Source organism: Cyclopterus lumpus, chromosome 15 (genome assembly GCF_009769545.1).
Source record: "Cyclopterus lumpus isolate fCycLum1 chromosome 15, fCycLum1.pri, whole genome shotgun sequence".
Taxonomy (NCBI): domain Eukaryota; kingdom Metazoa; phylum Chordata; class Actinopteri; order Perciformes; family Cyclopteridae; genus Cyclopterus; species Cyclopterus lumpus.
This window is the reverse complement of record NC_046980.1, coordinates 10,011,274-10,027,418: the sequence shown is the minus strand read 5'-3', so window position 1 is coordinate 10,027,418 and position 16,145 is coordinate 10,011,274. Positions and strand designations below refer to the sequence as shown.

The 16,145-nt window shown below is 41.9% G+C and overlaps 2 protein-coding genes across 4 annotated transcripts; both read left to right on the top strand.

Moving 5' to 3' along the window:
• The first annotated feature begins 203 nt into the window (after positions 1-203).
• LOC117743898 (multiple inositol polyphosphate phosphatase 1-like) lies at positions 204-4,607 on the top strand. Of its 3 annotated transcripts, XM_034551854.1 has the most exons (6): positions 204-466; positions 535-919; positions 1,006-1,200; positions 2,609-2,706; positions 3,350-3,480; positions 4,009-4,607. In XM_034551854.1, exons 2-6 carry the CDS (start codon positions 622-624, stop codon positions 4,385-4,387), a joined length of 1,101 nt encoding a protein of 366 aa, XP_034407745.1. In that variant the 5' UTR covers positions 204-466; positions 535-621; the 3' UTR covers positions 4,388-4,607. The 3 variants fall into 3 exon arrangements, 2 of the variants coding, with proteins under 2 accessions (XP_034407745.1, XP_034407744.1); XM_034551853.1 differs by having other exon boundaries at positions 210-919; XR_004611138.1 differs by having other exon boundaries at positions 212-919; positions 3,350-3,846.
• A 1,274-nt stretch (positions 4,608-5,881) lies between these two features.
• LOC117743897 (bifunctional 3'-phosphoadenosine 5'-phosphosulfate synthase 2-like) lies at positions 5,882-15,442 on the top strand. The gene is made up of 13 exons (XM_034551852.1): positions 5,882-6,025; positions 6,386-6,692; positions 8,289-8,403; positions 8,516-8,751; positions 8,896-9,034; positions 9,215-9,333; positions 9,974-10,087; positions 10,790-10,901; positions 11,737-11,942; positions 12,191-12,326; positions 13,536-13,804; positions 13,934-14,163; positions 14,610-15,442. Exons 2-13 carry the CDS (start codon positions 6,666-6,668, stop codon positions 14,749-14,751), a joined length of 1,845 nt encoding a protein of 614 aa, XP_034407743.1. The 5' UTR covers positions 5,882-6,025; positions 6,386-6,665; the 3' UTR covers positions 14,752-15,442.
• The last annotated feature ends 703 nt before the right edge of the window (positions 15,443-16,145 follow it).

Here is a 16,145-nt window from a genome sequence, read left to right as displayed (position 1 = left end):
CAAGCGGGACTTTTATTATACAGTGTATTTGAATATTTACACAGTGTTGTTTCTATGTGTCCACCACTGAGTAAAGTACTGTGCTGTCATGTGATTACAATGGAGCAATGTCCATGATGACACAGGCTGCAGTCTATTATGTAAAGTCTGTTTTGGTTTTAGGGCAGGCTCTGTGTAACGGATTGGTTGGACAGGCCCACGTGGACGACGTCAATCGGTTTTCTGTCTGGTATGTGTGTGCGTGTGTGTGTGTGTGTGTGTGCGTGTGTGTGTGTGTGTGAGAGAGGAGGGGGGGAAGCCGGCCATACAAACGAGCGACGTGTCCGCAACATGCCGATCGCATTTGGGAAAATCCTTTTAGTTCATTTGAGCATCTTAACTGGCCTTTGCTGCTGTTTTCGTACCAATGTGAATCCCGAGGAGGACCCGAACATACCAGCGATCGCTAAGTACTTCACCACCAAAGGTAGGTACGAGGAAGTGAACCCGTATCTCATAGAGGACATACTCGCTGTAAACAGATCCATCCTGCAGCCTCCATCTGCACAATGTCGCCAAATACATCTGACCGCCATCATAAGACACGGCACGAGGTACCCGACGAGCAAAAACGTCAAGAAGATGCAGAAGCTCTACGAGTTGGTCAAGAACATCGCCCCGGGCAAAGAGAGCTGGCTGCGTGAAATCCAGACCCAGTGGACCATGTGGTACACTGAGGACATGGACGGCCGACTGGTCCAGAAAGGTGTGAACGACCACAGGCATCTGGCCGTCAGGCTGTCAAAGCTGTTCCCCTCACTGATTTCTGAGGAGAAGCTCAGAGGTGGATTCATCAAATTCATAACCAGCTCCAAGCACAGGTGTGTCAACAGCACACTGTCCTTCAAGGCAGGACTGACAGAGCTGTGGGCTATTACAGGTATCACCACCATCAGCTCCAATACATATGACGATCTACAACTTGTGTACATTCTCAATGTAACCTGTCGCCTTTTCTCTACCCAGATATGGAGTTTGACCACGCAGTGAACGATGCTCTCATGAGGTTCTTTGACCAGTGCACCAGGTTTGTGCAGGAAGTTGACAAAAACCCTTCAGCTCTGTCAGAGGTGGACAAGTTCAGGCAGGGACCAGAGATGAGGAGGGTCACGGAGAAGATCGCAGACCGGCTCAAAGTCCCCTACAGTGACATCACAGATGGTCAGTGGCGGAGGAAGTATTCAGATCCTTTATTTCATGATAATTGATTTATAACTACAACATTCCTTTACAATTCAGAAAAGTAACTACAGTTAAAATATATAAGTGTATGTACTTAAAGTATCCAAAGTAAAAGGTGGTATATCAACTAGTATATATGGTCACTTGATAATACATCTTTATTTAGGAAGATGCACCATGTGAGCACAATACAGTCAAATAATAAAGATGTAAGAACTTGATTTATACACGGGCTACAATATTAAATGAAATGCACTTTCTCAAACTAATTTAAGTAATTTTTAAGTAATCAAATTAACAAATTAAAAAAAATTACAAAACTGGCACTCAATGAAGCTTGGACTTTTGGTGGCCTCAGAGTAGTTGCCTGCTTTGCCTATAGGTAATCCAGCTATGATGCCATATTTTATTGGACGTGTGATTGTGTGAATAGAATTTACTGTTTCCATATTACTGTAATTGCTTAATCTTCAAAGTAATTACAGCTGTCAAATATATGTAGTAGTGGACTAGAAGTGTGGAGTAGCATAACATGTAAATACCCATCTAAAGTATACATACTGTATATCAAACCTTTACTTGAGTACATAGCATTAAGTAAATATACTACTTAGTTATATTCCACCACTTGGAATGGTCAGATTTGTGACGATACGTTCTAATACTTTGCTGTTGAGTGTGCTGTGTGCGTACTACTCCGATTAATTTCCCATTATTGTAAGGTCAAACAATTATTAAATGGATATAGATCCCAGGTCTATATAACTGAATATAGATCCGAGGTCTGTTACTTGCAGGTAACCAAAAAGAAAAGAGGTACTCCTGATTGGCAATCGTTGTTTCTGAATGTATTTGTCCTATTTCCTACAATAAATGGTGTCTTTTTATTTTGCACTCCTATATCCTCCTAAGAATTTCTTAAGAGAATTTCTGGGGGAAAACTGTAATTTAGTCCTGACTACAGGGGAAATAGTATTTGAGATTACACACAGTTGCTGAGTATTTTCCTTAAAAATTGTCCCATTTCAAACCATAAAGTATTCATTTATTATTTAAAACCTTATCACCTATGACCTTCTCAAATGATCTAATGCCATTGAACACAACAATTAGCAGTCGCTAAAGTATTAGTAGTATTAGTAGAGGTAAAGTCGTCAGTTATGAGGGAGGTAGTGCATATTTCATAGAGGGTATGTGTACAGTAGATGGAGCTGCTTTCTAATTTGAAAGAATTTAAACTCCACTAGACGGAGCTGGAGTCAATATTGACTTCATTACTGGCGTTGAAGAAGTGCCACAGACCTCAAAACAATAACCCAGTGCTTTTGATTGTGCGTCTGATTTCACTACGTATCTACATGTTATTATTGCAACCCTTCTCCTGCAGATATGGCCGAAGCTGCATTCTATTTGTGTGCTTATGAGTTTGCCATCAAGACTGTGAACTCCCCCTGGTGTCGGCTTTTTGATGAAGTTGACGCACAGGTACAGCCCTCCGCCTACTTAAAGTTTGTCGATCATTAAATGTTCCCACCTTGCAGGTCAGATTGCTTCATGAAGGTCGGAGGAACCTGTGCTTGTTAAACCTAAGTTACTCTGTGTCCTTTATCTCAATGGATTAGACCGTCTGAAGTTTATTTATTAACGGGCCCTCTAATCATGTTAGATGTACCTAGCACCATCAGTCTTAGACTCTCCGGTCCTGCGGGGATCAAGGTTATAAAATATTTGTAATGCTTTATCTATTAGTTTGACCCCCCCACCCCCCAAAAAAGCCTTCAACAAATGAACTTCTGCTAGACACCCTATGTAACATCTGTTGCATTACTTCTTACTATTTAATCGCTATCTGTCTGTCTGTAAAGGAAGGAAACATTTGGAAGGCCAAGTTAGATGAAGACTTTTGCCTTACCTACTACAAAGTTTGTAAAAAAAAAAGCAGTAGGTTATGGTTTCTCTGCTTCTTCCCTATGCTTTCTTTCTTATTCATCAAGAAACCTTGGCGGTATTCATGTCACACATAGTACGTCATGTCTTGTGTAGTAGCAAGACGTAACAAAAGACTGACAGATTGCAGTTTTCTTTTGTCTTCCCTAAAACCCCACATCTTTCTACTATCTGGCAACAGGTTATGGAGTATGCAAATGACCTCAAGCAATTCTGGAAAAGAGCTTATGGTTACGATATCAACAGCAAGTCGAGCTGTATTCTCTTCCATGATGCATTTAGTCGACTGAACAAAGCAGCCAGCGAGATCAAGTGAGTAAACCTCGTCCTTCAATATGTACAAATGTGTTCATAGTTAACAAATCCAATGAAAAAGACACAAAAGGACAAAACAAACAGCTAAATTCTCCCCCCGCAGTCAGCTCTTGGCCCCAGACCATTCATGACTAGCGAAGGCTCTAAACTTGCTGAAACTTGATGGGATTTATTTTCAGCTGGGTTATTAATATATATATACAGTATGTGTTGCTCTGGTGCAATGTTTCTAAAACGTTTTTTTCTGGCAACCGCTTTTTCAAAATGAGTAACCATCGGGACCCAACTCACAACAGGCCTTATCTGTAAATTGAGAGAGCGATTTACCTCATTTACACATCACCGTATGCATAGAGGTCTATGGTAAGTATATTAAGCGCTGGATACACAGATATTGCTTCATTGTTCATGGGGTTTGTTGTTGATTTATCTGAACTTGCGCATATGTCTAAGACAATGACCTCTGTCAATATATATGATGATTGTCTTAGACCTGAAACTGATGTTGTATATTCTGTATACCAGGGCTGGGCAGCAGGTGACCGAGGCTGTGACAGTCCAGGTCGGCCATGCAGAGACCCTCCTGCCACTGCTCACCCTCCTGGGCTTCTTCAAGGACAGCGATGCCCTGACCTCCACCAACTACGCCACGCAGGCCCAGCGCTCCTTCCGCACCAGCCACATGTTACCCTATGCAGCTAACTTACTCCTGGTGCTGTACGACTGTGGCGAAGGCGACCTGAGACTGCAACCGCTGCTCAACGAGAAGCCTGTGACCTTCCCCGGTTTGACGAGCCAGTCGGCCTCCGTGCCGCTCTATCAAGACGTCAAAGATCACTACAGGGAGCTGCTCCAAGGCTGTGACTTCGAGACTGAGTGTCAGCTGTTCAAGAGCCCTGCTTAAGTCTCAGCAGATCCTGGAAAAGAGGCATTGCAGTGGCTTCATTTGTGTTTTATTTGTCTTCCAGCTAAGAAAAGGCAGATTTGGTGTCTCTGAAAGTGATCACAGCCGAGCAATTGTATTTCCAAGTTCACCTGTACTATTGCAGTATTACTTCAACTATATTGCTTATTTTTTTGCAAAGTTTCATTCCAGAAATTAAAGAATTTATTTTTGCAGTGTACACATTTTGTATTGCTTTGAGAAAAGTCCCTTACTCTCGGTTTGAAGTAGCACGAGATTGTGTGGTGATAATCGGTGCTCTTCACTATACATTACATGTAAATTTCCAGTAAAATATGTTTAGCACAGAGCGGTTTCTGGCCATTTTGGCTATTAATTATATTTTGGTTTAATTCAACTTTATTTCCCTCCACTCAACTTCTGGACATGTCATGAACAGCAGTAACCTTTACAAACACCATAGTCCTTATGTGCCTTATACTAATCATTTGATAATGTGTTCTCTCTGGTTTCTCCGGTTTCCTCCTACAGCCCAAAGAATTCAGTTAATTGGAGACTCTAAATTGCTCGTAGGTGTGACTGTGCGACTGGTTGATAAACTGGCGACCTGTCCAGGGTGAACCTTGCATGTCAGCTGGGATCGGCTCCCGGGCAACCCTAAATAGGATAAGCGGTTTTAATAATAAAATGTAAAAATGGTGGTGGCAGGTAAACAAAGTCCTTCAAGTGTACAAAATACCAGTGATGGAAAAAAGCACTACTCTGATCTTTTTGTAAGTAGCAACGCCACAGAGTAGAATCGTCATGTTACAAGTAAAAGTCCTGCAATCCAAACTTTACTTAAAAGTAAAAAAGTAATAGCATTCAAATACTGGCAAAGTATAAAAGTAAAAGTACTGTTTTGAATTGTATACAGGTAGGCAGCTGGTCAAAATGGGACCAGTTTGATCTTTCTTTATGTCTTATCCTGTGGAGGTCAATTCATAAAGATTCATCCCCATGTATCCCCAGCTCATACTTTATATTAATAATATGACTACAAAGTAGCTATACGTAAATAAAACTGCATTTGTCTCCAAACTGTAGTGGCGTAGAAAGTATATACAAGATACTTTAATATCACTCAAGCAAAGTACAAGTACCTCACATTGATTAACGTGTAATATTAGGGTCGATAAACTATAAAGTGCCTTTGGTGTCCTCACCAGAATCCCTCAGTCATCATGAAAATGTAACAGAATAATGAAACTCTAAAGTGTTATTAAAAATGGCCAAACATGTACACACATATCAATACAATAAGTATTTCCTCAATTTTATACTGTTTTGCTTCATTGGCTGTACGTGTTTTTGGCATGTCCCACACACTGCTCTGCTAACTACAGAGTGTGTAATAAATGGTTAAATGATACTAATGTAACAGACTGTCTCATGTGTGTTGGTGTTGGAGATGATATGTCCCTGCGGGGTTGCCGTAGAGAGGAAGAGTAGCTGGACTGTGGGGGTACAACAATAAAGTTGAGTGTGAAGCCGTGGGCTGAACGACATGTCCGATCTCCCGACTCCGTTTATTAACCGGTTATAAGTGAGCCTCACACGAACCAAGAACGCTCGGTTACACTAAATACCCTCCAAAAGGTACATATTGTCCATAACAAGTTATTTGATAAAAACGAGTCATGTTGATCATACTTTAGTGTGAACTTAACGTCGGCGGACTAATAGAAACGTCACCGGACCTAAACGTGACGTCACCGTGCTCGCGGTAGACCAAATCTAATTTACGGTAAATGTATTATCGGCAACATTTCGCGAATATTTATGCTTTCGTAGCAGTCCTCATTCAACAATAACCGTGGAGGTTTGGTTTGTGTAAGCCGAGAGATGTTCCTTGTCGCTGAAACTGTACGAGCAACAGTTGCGGTTGAATAACAGTAATGTGAGAGACCACAGAGAGTCCAACCCAAAGGTCCAACCTCTGTCCCACTTCTTCTTCAGATGCTCGGCCCCGTCGTGTCGTTTTGCTTGAGTATTGGCTGGAAGAAGGCACATTATGCAGATTGCTCGGCGTCGGCGGAGGAGGGCTAGAGGCTGGGCCAGCGGAATGCTACGTGTCTTGGAAGTCCCTTTTTAAAAAAAGCCTCCTCGTCTTCTTCGATTCCCAACTCATTTTTCGCTGGAGGTTACAACTCGTCTCCCTCGTCATCCAGGCCCGTGCGTGCGTGAGTGTGTGAAGAGGTCCGAGTCCCGCGGTGTTGTACCGACCAGTCGCGCAAAAATGTCCGGGGTGAAAAAGCTTCGTACGGTGAGTGGATGGGGAGGTAACGGTGAGACAGTTATTTGTATTTGCAAGCTGTCATCATAGAGCAAGCCCTGAAATGTTTGTCAAAAGTTATCTGTGTGCGTGCGCGTGCGTGTGTCTGTGTGTGTCTTGTTTAATATATTGTTATAACACTCTCCTCGGTGACCACACTCATAAACAGCAGTGAAAAGTAGTCTCATTAGTTAAGAACTTTTCTCTTCACAAAGCGACGACTTCACTGTGTGTGTGTGTGTGTGTGTGTGTGTGTGTGCGCGCGTTCGTGCGTGGGCGCGCGCGCCTCTTTACTGTAACAGAGGCTGCTGCCAGGTGTGATGGTCACCGTGATTCTGAATAGGCCGGTTGTTGGAGTAACGGATCCATGTCAATGTTGGCCCATTCATGGTGCAGCGAGGCGGAGAAAGAGGCCACTGTGAGACGGCGGTCTGCTGCTGCTGCTGCCGCACAGGAATGCTGCTCACTGGGAGGACATGTGCGGAGAGATGTCCTGAGAATGAGAGCGACAAGTTACCGGCACGAGTTTTTGATTTTTGATTATAGATTATATTGAACGATCTGAGCCACTTTTAAACAACAAATGAGATGCATACTATCATTATTAGTGTGTAAATTGGATATCTTTGGGTTTTAGACTGGAGAGAACGATCCATTCAGATATGTAAACATGAGCATTTTCTTTTTTACAATTTTAAATTCTAAAGATGACAGACCAATGGATGATGCCAATAATCATTAACGCTTCATTGATCCACAGTACTGGTATTACTTTTACAAAAGGCCCTTTTGTACATATGCCTCAAGACCACGTCTTCTTAACATGTTCTCTTAAATAGATACGCCTTGATGAAAACGTTATTTGTATGGAGAGAAGAATACTCCTGTTTGTCCAAGGTGGTGGTGCACAAATGGCTTATTTGTGTCCTATGAGATCATAATGTATGTATGTAAGAGCAACGGGTTATATTAGGAGTGATTAAAAAAATTGTATGTCCAAAAAATTGTACGTGCAATTCCCAGAATGGTTATTGTTAACCCAGCAAATGTATATATCCTCTACTCTAAGAAGGCAACCTTAGAGTATAACATTATATAGTGGGGGGGGGGGGGGGGGGGGGGGGGGGTAAGCATGCAAAAAGTGAAGCCATGGGATGGCTGTAGGTTCAAGGGGAAAGTGGATGCAGAGGGCGAACGTGTGGGTACGAGCACTGCCACATCATCGTTGGGCTGGACGCAGCACACTGCACACATTGTCCAGTCAGCCCTCTCCCCCTCCCCCAATGCCTCCCTCATCCACCCCTCCCCTCTTGAAGTCAATACAGCCCCATTTATCCACAGCCTGCTCCTCATAGTAACTTTTAGCAAGACAAGTAAAACCAGTCATGTTACGCCAACTGAATGCAATAAATGGTGTGCTAGTTTGCGTGATATGACAAGTCTTGCTCTGTGTCAAATGGTGTCAGGCGAGTTGAGATGCCTTATTGCAAGCGGTCCTGTACAGTTTGCTTATTTTCTGCATCGTATGTAACTCACTCAGAACTGCTTTAGCTCGCCTCTGTCTGATAATGCGTTCTTCTATTTCAGGATCTCAACAGGTCGACCAATGTGGTATATCAGGCCCACCATGTCAGCCGCACCAAGAGGGGGCAGGTCGTGGGGACCAGGGGAGGCTTCAGGGGCTGCACCATATGGCTGACCGGTACATTTCTACAGTCGTATAATGATGTCCATCTAAAGGTCATGGGTCATGATCTTGTCTAAAAAAAAATAGTGTCGTCGTGCTGATATCTCTTGTCACATCTTCGATCTAGGTTTGTCAGGTGCCGGAAAGACTACCATCAGTTTTGCCCTGGAAGAGTTTCTCGTGTCCCACGCTATTCCCTGCTACTCGCTGGACGGAGACAACATTCGCCAAGGCCTGAACAAGAATCTGGGCTTCTCTGCCATAGACCGCGAGGAGAACATCCGCCGTATTGCAGAGGTGGCCAGACTGTTTGCCGACGCTGGGCTGGTGTGCGTCACCAGTTTCATTTCACCTTTCAGCAAGGTCATTAAACATCAGCAGTTAAAAGTCACGTGCTGCTGATTCTTATCTGGTCCATATAAAATATCTGAACACATCTAATCAAACATTTGATGAGAAATACACTGCAACGCATACATGACATGTTTTGTGCTGATTCTTCCACAGGATCGTGATGAGGCGAGGAAGATCCATGCAAGCGCCGGGCTCCCGTTTTTCGAGGTGTTTATCCACGCTTCTCTTGAGGTGTGTGAGAGCAGGGACGTAAAAGGCCTTTACAAGAAGGCTCGCGCCGGAGAGATCAAAGGTCTGTGTGACAGCGCTCACCTGAGCAAAACTTCTCCCAATGTTTTATGCGCTAGCTCTCTATGTGTGGTACGTGTAAAGCCAAGCCCAAGCTCACTCTAACTTTATTCAAGTACAAATGGAATATGAATGCTGGGGTTTCATTTACATTTCTTTTCATGGTTTTTACATTTGTTGCCAGGTTTCACTGGTATTGACTCAGATTACGAGCGTCCTGAAGCACCAGATCTTGTGCTGAAAACTGGAGAGCTCTCCGAGAACGAGTGCCTCCACCAGGTGTTGGAGCTGCTCAGGGAGCAGGTGGGTGTAACATAACAAATAGTGGAGTACACAGTCTTCCATCAGCGTATCACTTTAATCCCTGTGTCCAAGACAAATGCTAAGGCTCACAGGACACTGTAAGTAAATATTAGAAAGTAGGTCTATCACGGATGCTTTATCCCTATTCAAACACTTGTCACAAAGCAGGATCACTATTAGCAGGGATGGACTACACTAGCTCGCTTCCCTTAAACAAACATTAGTTTGAAAGAAAGTTGAAATATAGTGGTGTCAGGATGATGTATAATAGGATGACTTGGAAGCATCTAACCAAACATTCATTGATTTTGAGATGAGGGAACCTGAAGTGCATTCACTACAAGAACTGTAGCATCTGCAAATGAAGCACACAGAATAATATTTCAAGCAAAAATGCGAGAAAAAGAAATGGTTCCATCTTCTCGAATGTCATGCTTTTCTTTGTCATAAAACAAGCAATCCGAAGAGGTCACTGTCGATTGAAAATGATGGGAAGGTTGTGACAACCGATTTTAAACTTTCTTTAAACCATTTTACACACATTGATAAGTCGGGGAAATAATCGTTAGCTGCAGACCTACATTATCAACCGCATACAACTATATGATGATATGATATCTCTTTTTCTCCTTGTATATAGAACATTGTACCAAGCGAGATCATGGAGGAGGTGAATGAACTCTTTGTTACGGAGAACAAGCTGAATCTTGCTGTGGCGGATGCAAACACGCTTCCCACCATCAGCATCACCAAGGTAACCATCTTTCGAGCAGACCGGCTTCTTTTTTATTACAAAGTACATGGACAACAGGGTCAATACTGGAAATTGGCAGAGCGCTGCTCATGATTAGCCCGTAAACATTCCCCACTGTTTTGACCCTGTGTACTAATGGTCTGCTCTAACTTCCCTGGCTACTAATAAAGACAAAAAAAGACAACTAGGCACACAGCAGTGTGGATATTAAGACACATATATCAGGGCAGCACTTCAGTCTTGTCAACATGCAAGTAAATTGAAGTGAACTGTCTTTCTTATTGCATCTTCTTCTAAATGGGCTTAGTCAATAGTTATTTCACTCTTTATTTGTGTATTTAAAATAAGAAGGAAATAAAAACATATTAACACTTCCATCTGTAGTCAATTGCCCAGCCAAGGGTGTGTATGGAACATGGTTTCTCAAACCATCTTGTTAAAACGTTGTTTGAGGAAGTGATGCTATGATAATAAATGTGTCAGCAGCAATGTCTCATTCAATGACACTTTAGGATGGAGAGTAACTCTTAACCATCCAGTATTCTTACTTCCATCATAATTGATTATGCCATTGATAGTGTATGTACAGACTAGTTGATTTAGACCAGAGTATTAACATTTACAGTGCACTGATCGGTGCGGTTAAGTCCACAAATGAAATGTCTTTTGTGCTTAAAATGAGAAGTCATTCCTTGTCCACAGTTGGATCTACAGTGGGTGCAGGTCTTGTCAGAAGGCTGGGCTAGCCCTCTGAAGGGCTTCATGAGGGAGAGAGAGTTCCTGCAGGTCTTACACTTTGGCAACCTGCTGGATGGTAAGCGATGGTTGCACATATGAACTATTTGTAGAACATGCCAGTACATGCCAGTACATTGTGTCTCCAGGACATTGCGTCTCCACCACATTGTGTCTTCTCCACACTGTGTCGTCTCCACATTGCACTAAAAGGCAAGCCCAAGCAGTGTATCATCTACCCGGTAGCTGTTTGTTGGCATTCCAACTGAGAACCTAAGTGACAAGATACATTTTATTGTGAGTGTTATGCTTCTATAACTTGCACATCCTATTTTCAAAGAGAGCAACTCGGTCTCACTTATCCAACCACGTTATACTATGAACTATACACCCTAAATAACAGACAGTGTTTTTACACAGAAACACAACACATACACAAAAACTGCACATGTATTGCATATAACCTTTGGTTGTACCTACTGACCTGTCAATAGTAAGCCTACGTACAACTACCACTTGGAGGGGCAGGAGCTGGACATTTCAACCATTAATCCATCTCCTTAGGCTTTTATTTCAACTGTTAATCCATTACTTTTGGGTATTTTTTTCCCATAATTTAGTCCTTTAATTTTTAGTCCTTAATTTTAACGGCACTGAGGATGGAAAATAGTTCCTTTTCCAACACGTTTCAGGTTTCCAATGACGGCTTCTCAGGTGGTCCTTAAGAAGTACCCCTGGTGGTGAATTACTGCGTTAAGTGCTCATGCACCAAACATACATTGTAACGTCTGGGTTGTCTTGAGCTAGCAGTTATTTGTATTTGTTTTGTAGTGCTTATTGTGCAATACAACATTTCTGGAATAATATTGTCTTGGGTTCACTGGTTGAGATCACTGCATCCTCTTCCGTCCCAGGCGGGGCCATCAACTTGTCTGTTCCCATTGTCCTGCCTGTTAGCGCCGAGGCCAAGCAGGAGCTGGACGGCTGTGCGGCCGTGGCTCTGGAGTTCCAGGGTTCACGTGTGGCTATTCTCAGGAACCCAGAGTTCTACCAACATCGCAAGGAGGAACGCTGCGCCAGACAGTGGGGCACCACTTGTCCACAGCACCCTTATATTAAGGTGATATCTTCGACACGCACAGTTGTAATTTTAATGTCTGTCACATGATTGCAACGCAAACAGTAAGATCCTTACATGCACCGGTGTTTACTTTCACTCAATTATTGAACTCAATTTTGTGAAAAGCAAAACATTAATAAAGCAAAAATAAATAATTAACCTTTGAAGTTAATCTTTTTGCTTCAATATCAATACTGCATGTAAATGTTTGAATCCTCAAATAGAATTGTGTTCATCACCTTCCCCAGATGGTTATGGAGGGAGGTGATTGGCTGGTAGGTGGTGACCTGGAGGTGCTGGAGCGAATCAAATGGAACGATGGACTTGACCAGTACCGCCTTACTCCACAGGAGCTCAAGCAGAAGTTCAAAGACATTAAAGCAGGTTAGAAACACTTTTAGTTACTCAATCACAAAACTACCGTAGCAATCAGGGAACACACGATGGCATCCAATGTGTTGAGCTACTGATGTGACCTTTTTAATACTATTACGGAAATAAAATATCCACAGCAGCTGGTAAAAACACACTCAATAGACATAAACATGGAAGCAATGTATTTAGCAGTGCATCATTTGTCTTTCAGAAGAACTTGACAAAGGACCAGATGAAAAAATAAAATGGTAAATGTAAAGCTGCATGGGGGTGTTTGTGCTCTGTGTTCAATGATCAATGGAGACATGCAGTATCAACGGAGGAATGCGATCACCTGTTTTTACTCTCACTCGCTTACTTTGATGTGAATGCCGCATTCAGGAGTGTCGTTCATTTATACCTGCAACACAATACAGTATGTATTTTGTTACGTCTTGTTTTTCAATATCCTTTGCTGCTTTCCTGAGTTACTGGTCCAAGCATGTTGTGATGTGCACTTAACAGATTAGGTTTACAATATTCGGTTTCCTTTTTGTTAACAAACCACATGAAAACCAAAAACCCATTAGTCCATCTCGCAGTTATTTGTTTGTGGGTCTCAAGCTCAAGTCTGTTTCTTCCTGTTGAAGAACTAAACCTTTTGAAAAAGTTCAGCAGTATATACTCACTTAAAGAAAAGGCAAAATCCTTTCCTGAAATAGACAATCATTACTCAAACAAAGGGATATTGTTTGTTTTGGATTATTTTCTGCAGCAGATTTGTTATGCTAGTGAGTATTTAGGACGGTATATTTGGAATTGAGACAAAATAAACAACACGGCTCTTGTTCAGGGAAATTATGCCAGCCAGCGCAACATTTCTGCTATTGCTGAGAATCACCTTTAGCAACGCTACACAGCAAATACTTTCCAATTCATTGTTGATTTTGGTCTTTTCATAGAGTTTGTTGACAATAAAAATAAAATTATATATATATATATACATTTTTCTATGAAAATTTGTGAAACAAAAAGATCTCTGAATGATATTTCGAGCATGTTTTACTGTGACAGCTACTAAAATGCACAATATTCTTCACATATTTTGGACTGCACAGACATGAAGCTCAACACCTCCATTGTGTCGCACTGCTGCTGTTATACTATTCTACTGTGATGCTGCTGCGGTTTATTGTTACGTGAACTTCATTTTGTGCTCCTCCATGTGGTCCTCTTTAGATGCGGTGTTTGCGTTCCAGCTGCGTAACCCGGTCCACAACGGTCACGCCCTACTGATGCAGGACACCAAGCGCCGTCTGCTGGAGCGAGGCTACAGGAATCCAGTCCTCCTGCTGCACCCCCTCGGCGGCTGGACCAAAGATGACGATGTGCCTCTGGACTGGCGGATGAAGCAGCATGCTGCTGTCCTGGAAGAGGGCATCCTGGACCCGGCAAGCACCATTGTTGCCATCTTCCCCTCTCCTATGATGTACGCCGGACCCACAGAGGTGCGAAGTAGTGGTGGCTTCTCGTTTAGTCGGCGGTTTCTATCAGTCCGTCTTCCTACTGTTCAACCATTCACCCATTATGTATGTGTGATTGAATATCAATGTGCGTGTCTTCCAATGACTCATCAGGTTCAGTGGCACTGTAGAGCCAGAATGATCGCCGGAGCAAACTTCTACATAGTTGGCAGGGACCCTGCAGGCATGCCTCACCCGGAGACTAAGCAGGACCTGTATGAGCCCACCCATGGAAGCAAGGTCCTCACCATGGCCCCGGGCCTCACCTCTGTGGAGATCATCCCCTTCAGGGTCGCTGCCTACAACAAGACTAAGAGGGCCATGGACTTCTATGACAAAGAGCGGTGAGTGAAGAAAAAATTGACATTTCCAGATTGTTCTGATATGTATTATATGTATATATTATTTATTTGTTGTAATTGTTTTTTAATATATAACTTGGAATCTACTGACATGGTTGTCTTTGTGTGAACACAAGTGCAATAAAACCGGAGCGAACTGGAGCAAACTTTTTTCAGACTGGGGAAATCTGATTTGTAGGCCCAAATCGTTCAAGTTAAAACATGATTTTTATGGAAATGTAAACCATCTGTGACCCAGCCATTTATCTTGTTCGTACTGCAAGAAGAGTGTATTGTACATCTTTACACAACTCCCTAAATTATGACAATGTAAATTATGAGGCTCACTCTTGTAGATTTATATCCACCTTTCGGTGCAGGTGTAATTATGGTCTCATCATATAATCTGTAACTATTATAACAACATTTCTCCTTCCCCACTCTCTCAGACATGCTGAGTTTGAGTTTATCTCTGGAACCAAGATGAGGAACATGGCTCGGAGTGGAGAAAACCCTCCAGATGGTTTCATGGCCCCCAAGGCCTGGAAGGTTTTGGTCGAGTACTACAACTCTCTGCAGAAGGACAAGTAATCAACACAGCGCTTAGCTCACCAGGGAAAACCATCGGTTCTTAAAGGAAGGGTACAAATGCAACCATCCCCACAGGAGTATTTAGGTGTATTCTTGTTTTATCTTATCCAAAAATACTTATTTAGATTGCTATCAATAATCAGTCTTTGCTATAAATAATCAGTGAGTGTTTCTTCACCATATAGAAATCACTTGTCTTTAACAGATATAGCATTACATTTTACATTCCTGTAAAACATATAAATCTATTTGTAAATGCATATTAATTTAAGCGCTGTATTTTAATACATTAAAGGTAGATTGAGATTATTATTATTATTTTATATTTTTTAAATTTAGGAGCACATCTAAAGACCGCGAAATCATTTGTGATATTTACATGAATTAGCTGAGGGATGCATGTCATAAAAATAAAATTTGATGGCAATTATATCACTGTCTGTTGAGTCATGTATGGCCTATGGTTGTTCATTAACTCATCCTGTTAATGTTTCATATTAATATGAAATTCAACTCAAGTTTTTTAATAATGTGAAAGTGCCTTTCTCTCAAATGTTAACATTATAAAACAGAAATTGTTCAAATGTCTGGGATTTGTGTGATTTCATGAAGTGCAATTATGTAATAAAGACCTGCAGTTTTAGTGTGTTAAATAAAGATGCAGTAATAAAGATGCTTCTTTGTTATTGATCATGGGACATTGTGTACTTTCATCTAAACAAGATACCTTTTAATGTAATGGATTCAATTGTGTCTCTATTTCCTTATACCTCTGTTCTAATGTGTCTTCATGATAAATAGTTTTGCAACATGTCTGTACAAGGTGCATACCTATCATTTTTAAGTCGAGACCAGTGTGGCATTCTCGGGGTGCAAAGCCAAAAGTGCAGTGCTGCCATCTGCTGGCCAGAAGTGGTACCGGAAAACCCTGAACTAACAGAAGTACTTCAAATGCATGCAAAAGGTACAGTCACTGACAGTTTCTCTCACATTAGGCGGTCTTGATAACTGAACTCATCATAATAACTTTTCTCACTGACACCAGACCCAAAGATAGTCCTGTTTTTCAACCTGTCTAAAAACAGTCTATCTGGTAAATAGAGGGAGTACTTGGACAAGCAGCAGTCACGGTGGAGATGTTTTCAAAAATGTTCTCATATCTTCATGCACATTTGTTTGACCTGTAAATCACTGGGGTTCGGCTCTGGAGTGGCTTCGCCAGACAGATCTTTTATCACAGATTAAGGAGATCCTGAGACGCTTTCAAATTATACTTAATAGATAGAGTGAATTTGAAGGACTGATTAATGTTGCCATTTGGTCATTAAGCTGTAAGGGCTTACATTGTAACGAGGTGAGTGTTCCTCTTTGAGGAGAACCAGTATCCCCCGTAA

Bases quoted from the DNA above. Each gene is read 5' to 3' on its own strand.
- LOC117743897 (XM_034551852.1), top strand. From the start codon at position 6,666: ATGTCCGGGGTGAAAAAGCTTCGTACG. The intron at 9,334-9,973 runs GTGGGTGTAACA...CCTTGTATATAG, and splicing joins TGGAGCTGCTCAGGGAGCAG to AACATTGTACCAAGCGAGAT. The intron at 10,902-11,736 runs GTAAGCGATGGT...CTTCCGTCCCAG, and splicing joins CTTTGGCAACCTGCTGGATG to GCGGGGCCATCAACTTGTCT.
- LOC117743898 (XM_034551853.1), top strand. From the start codon at position 232: ATGTGTGTGCGTGTGTGTGTGTGTGTGTGTGCGTGTGTGTGTGTGTGT. The intron at 1,201-2,608 runs GTCAGTGGCGGA...CTTCTCCTGCAG, and splicing joins CTACAGTGACATCACAGATG to ATATGGCCGAAGCTGCATTC. The intron at 3,481-4,008 runs GTGAGTAAACCT...TCTGTATACCAG, and splicing joins AAAGCAGCCAGCGAGATCAA to GGCTGGGCAGCAGGTGACCG.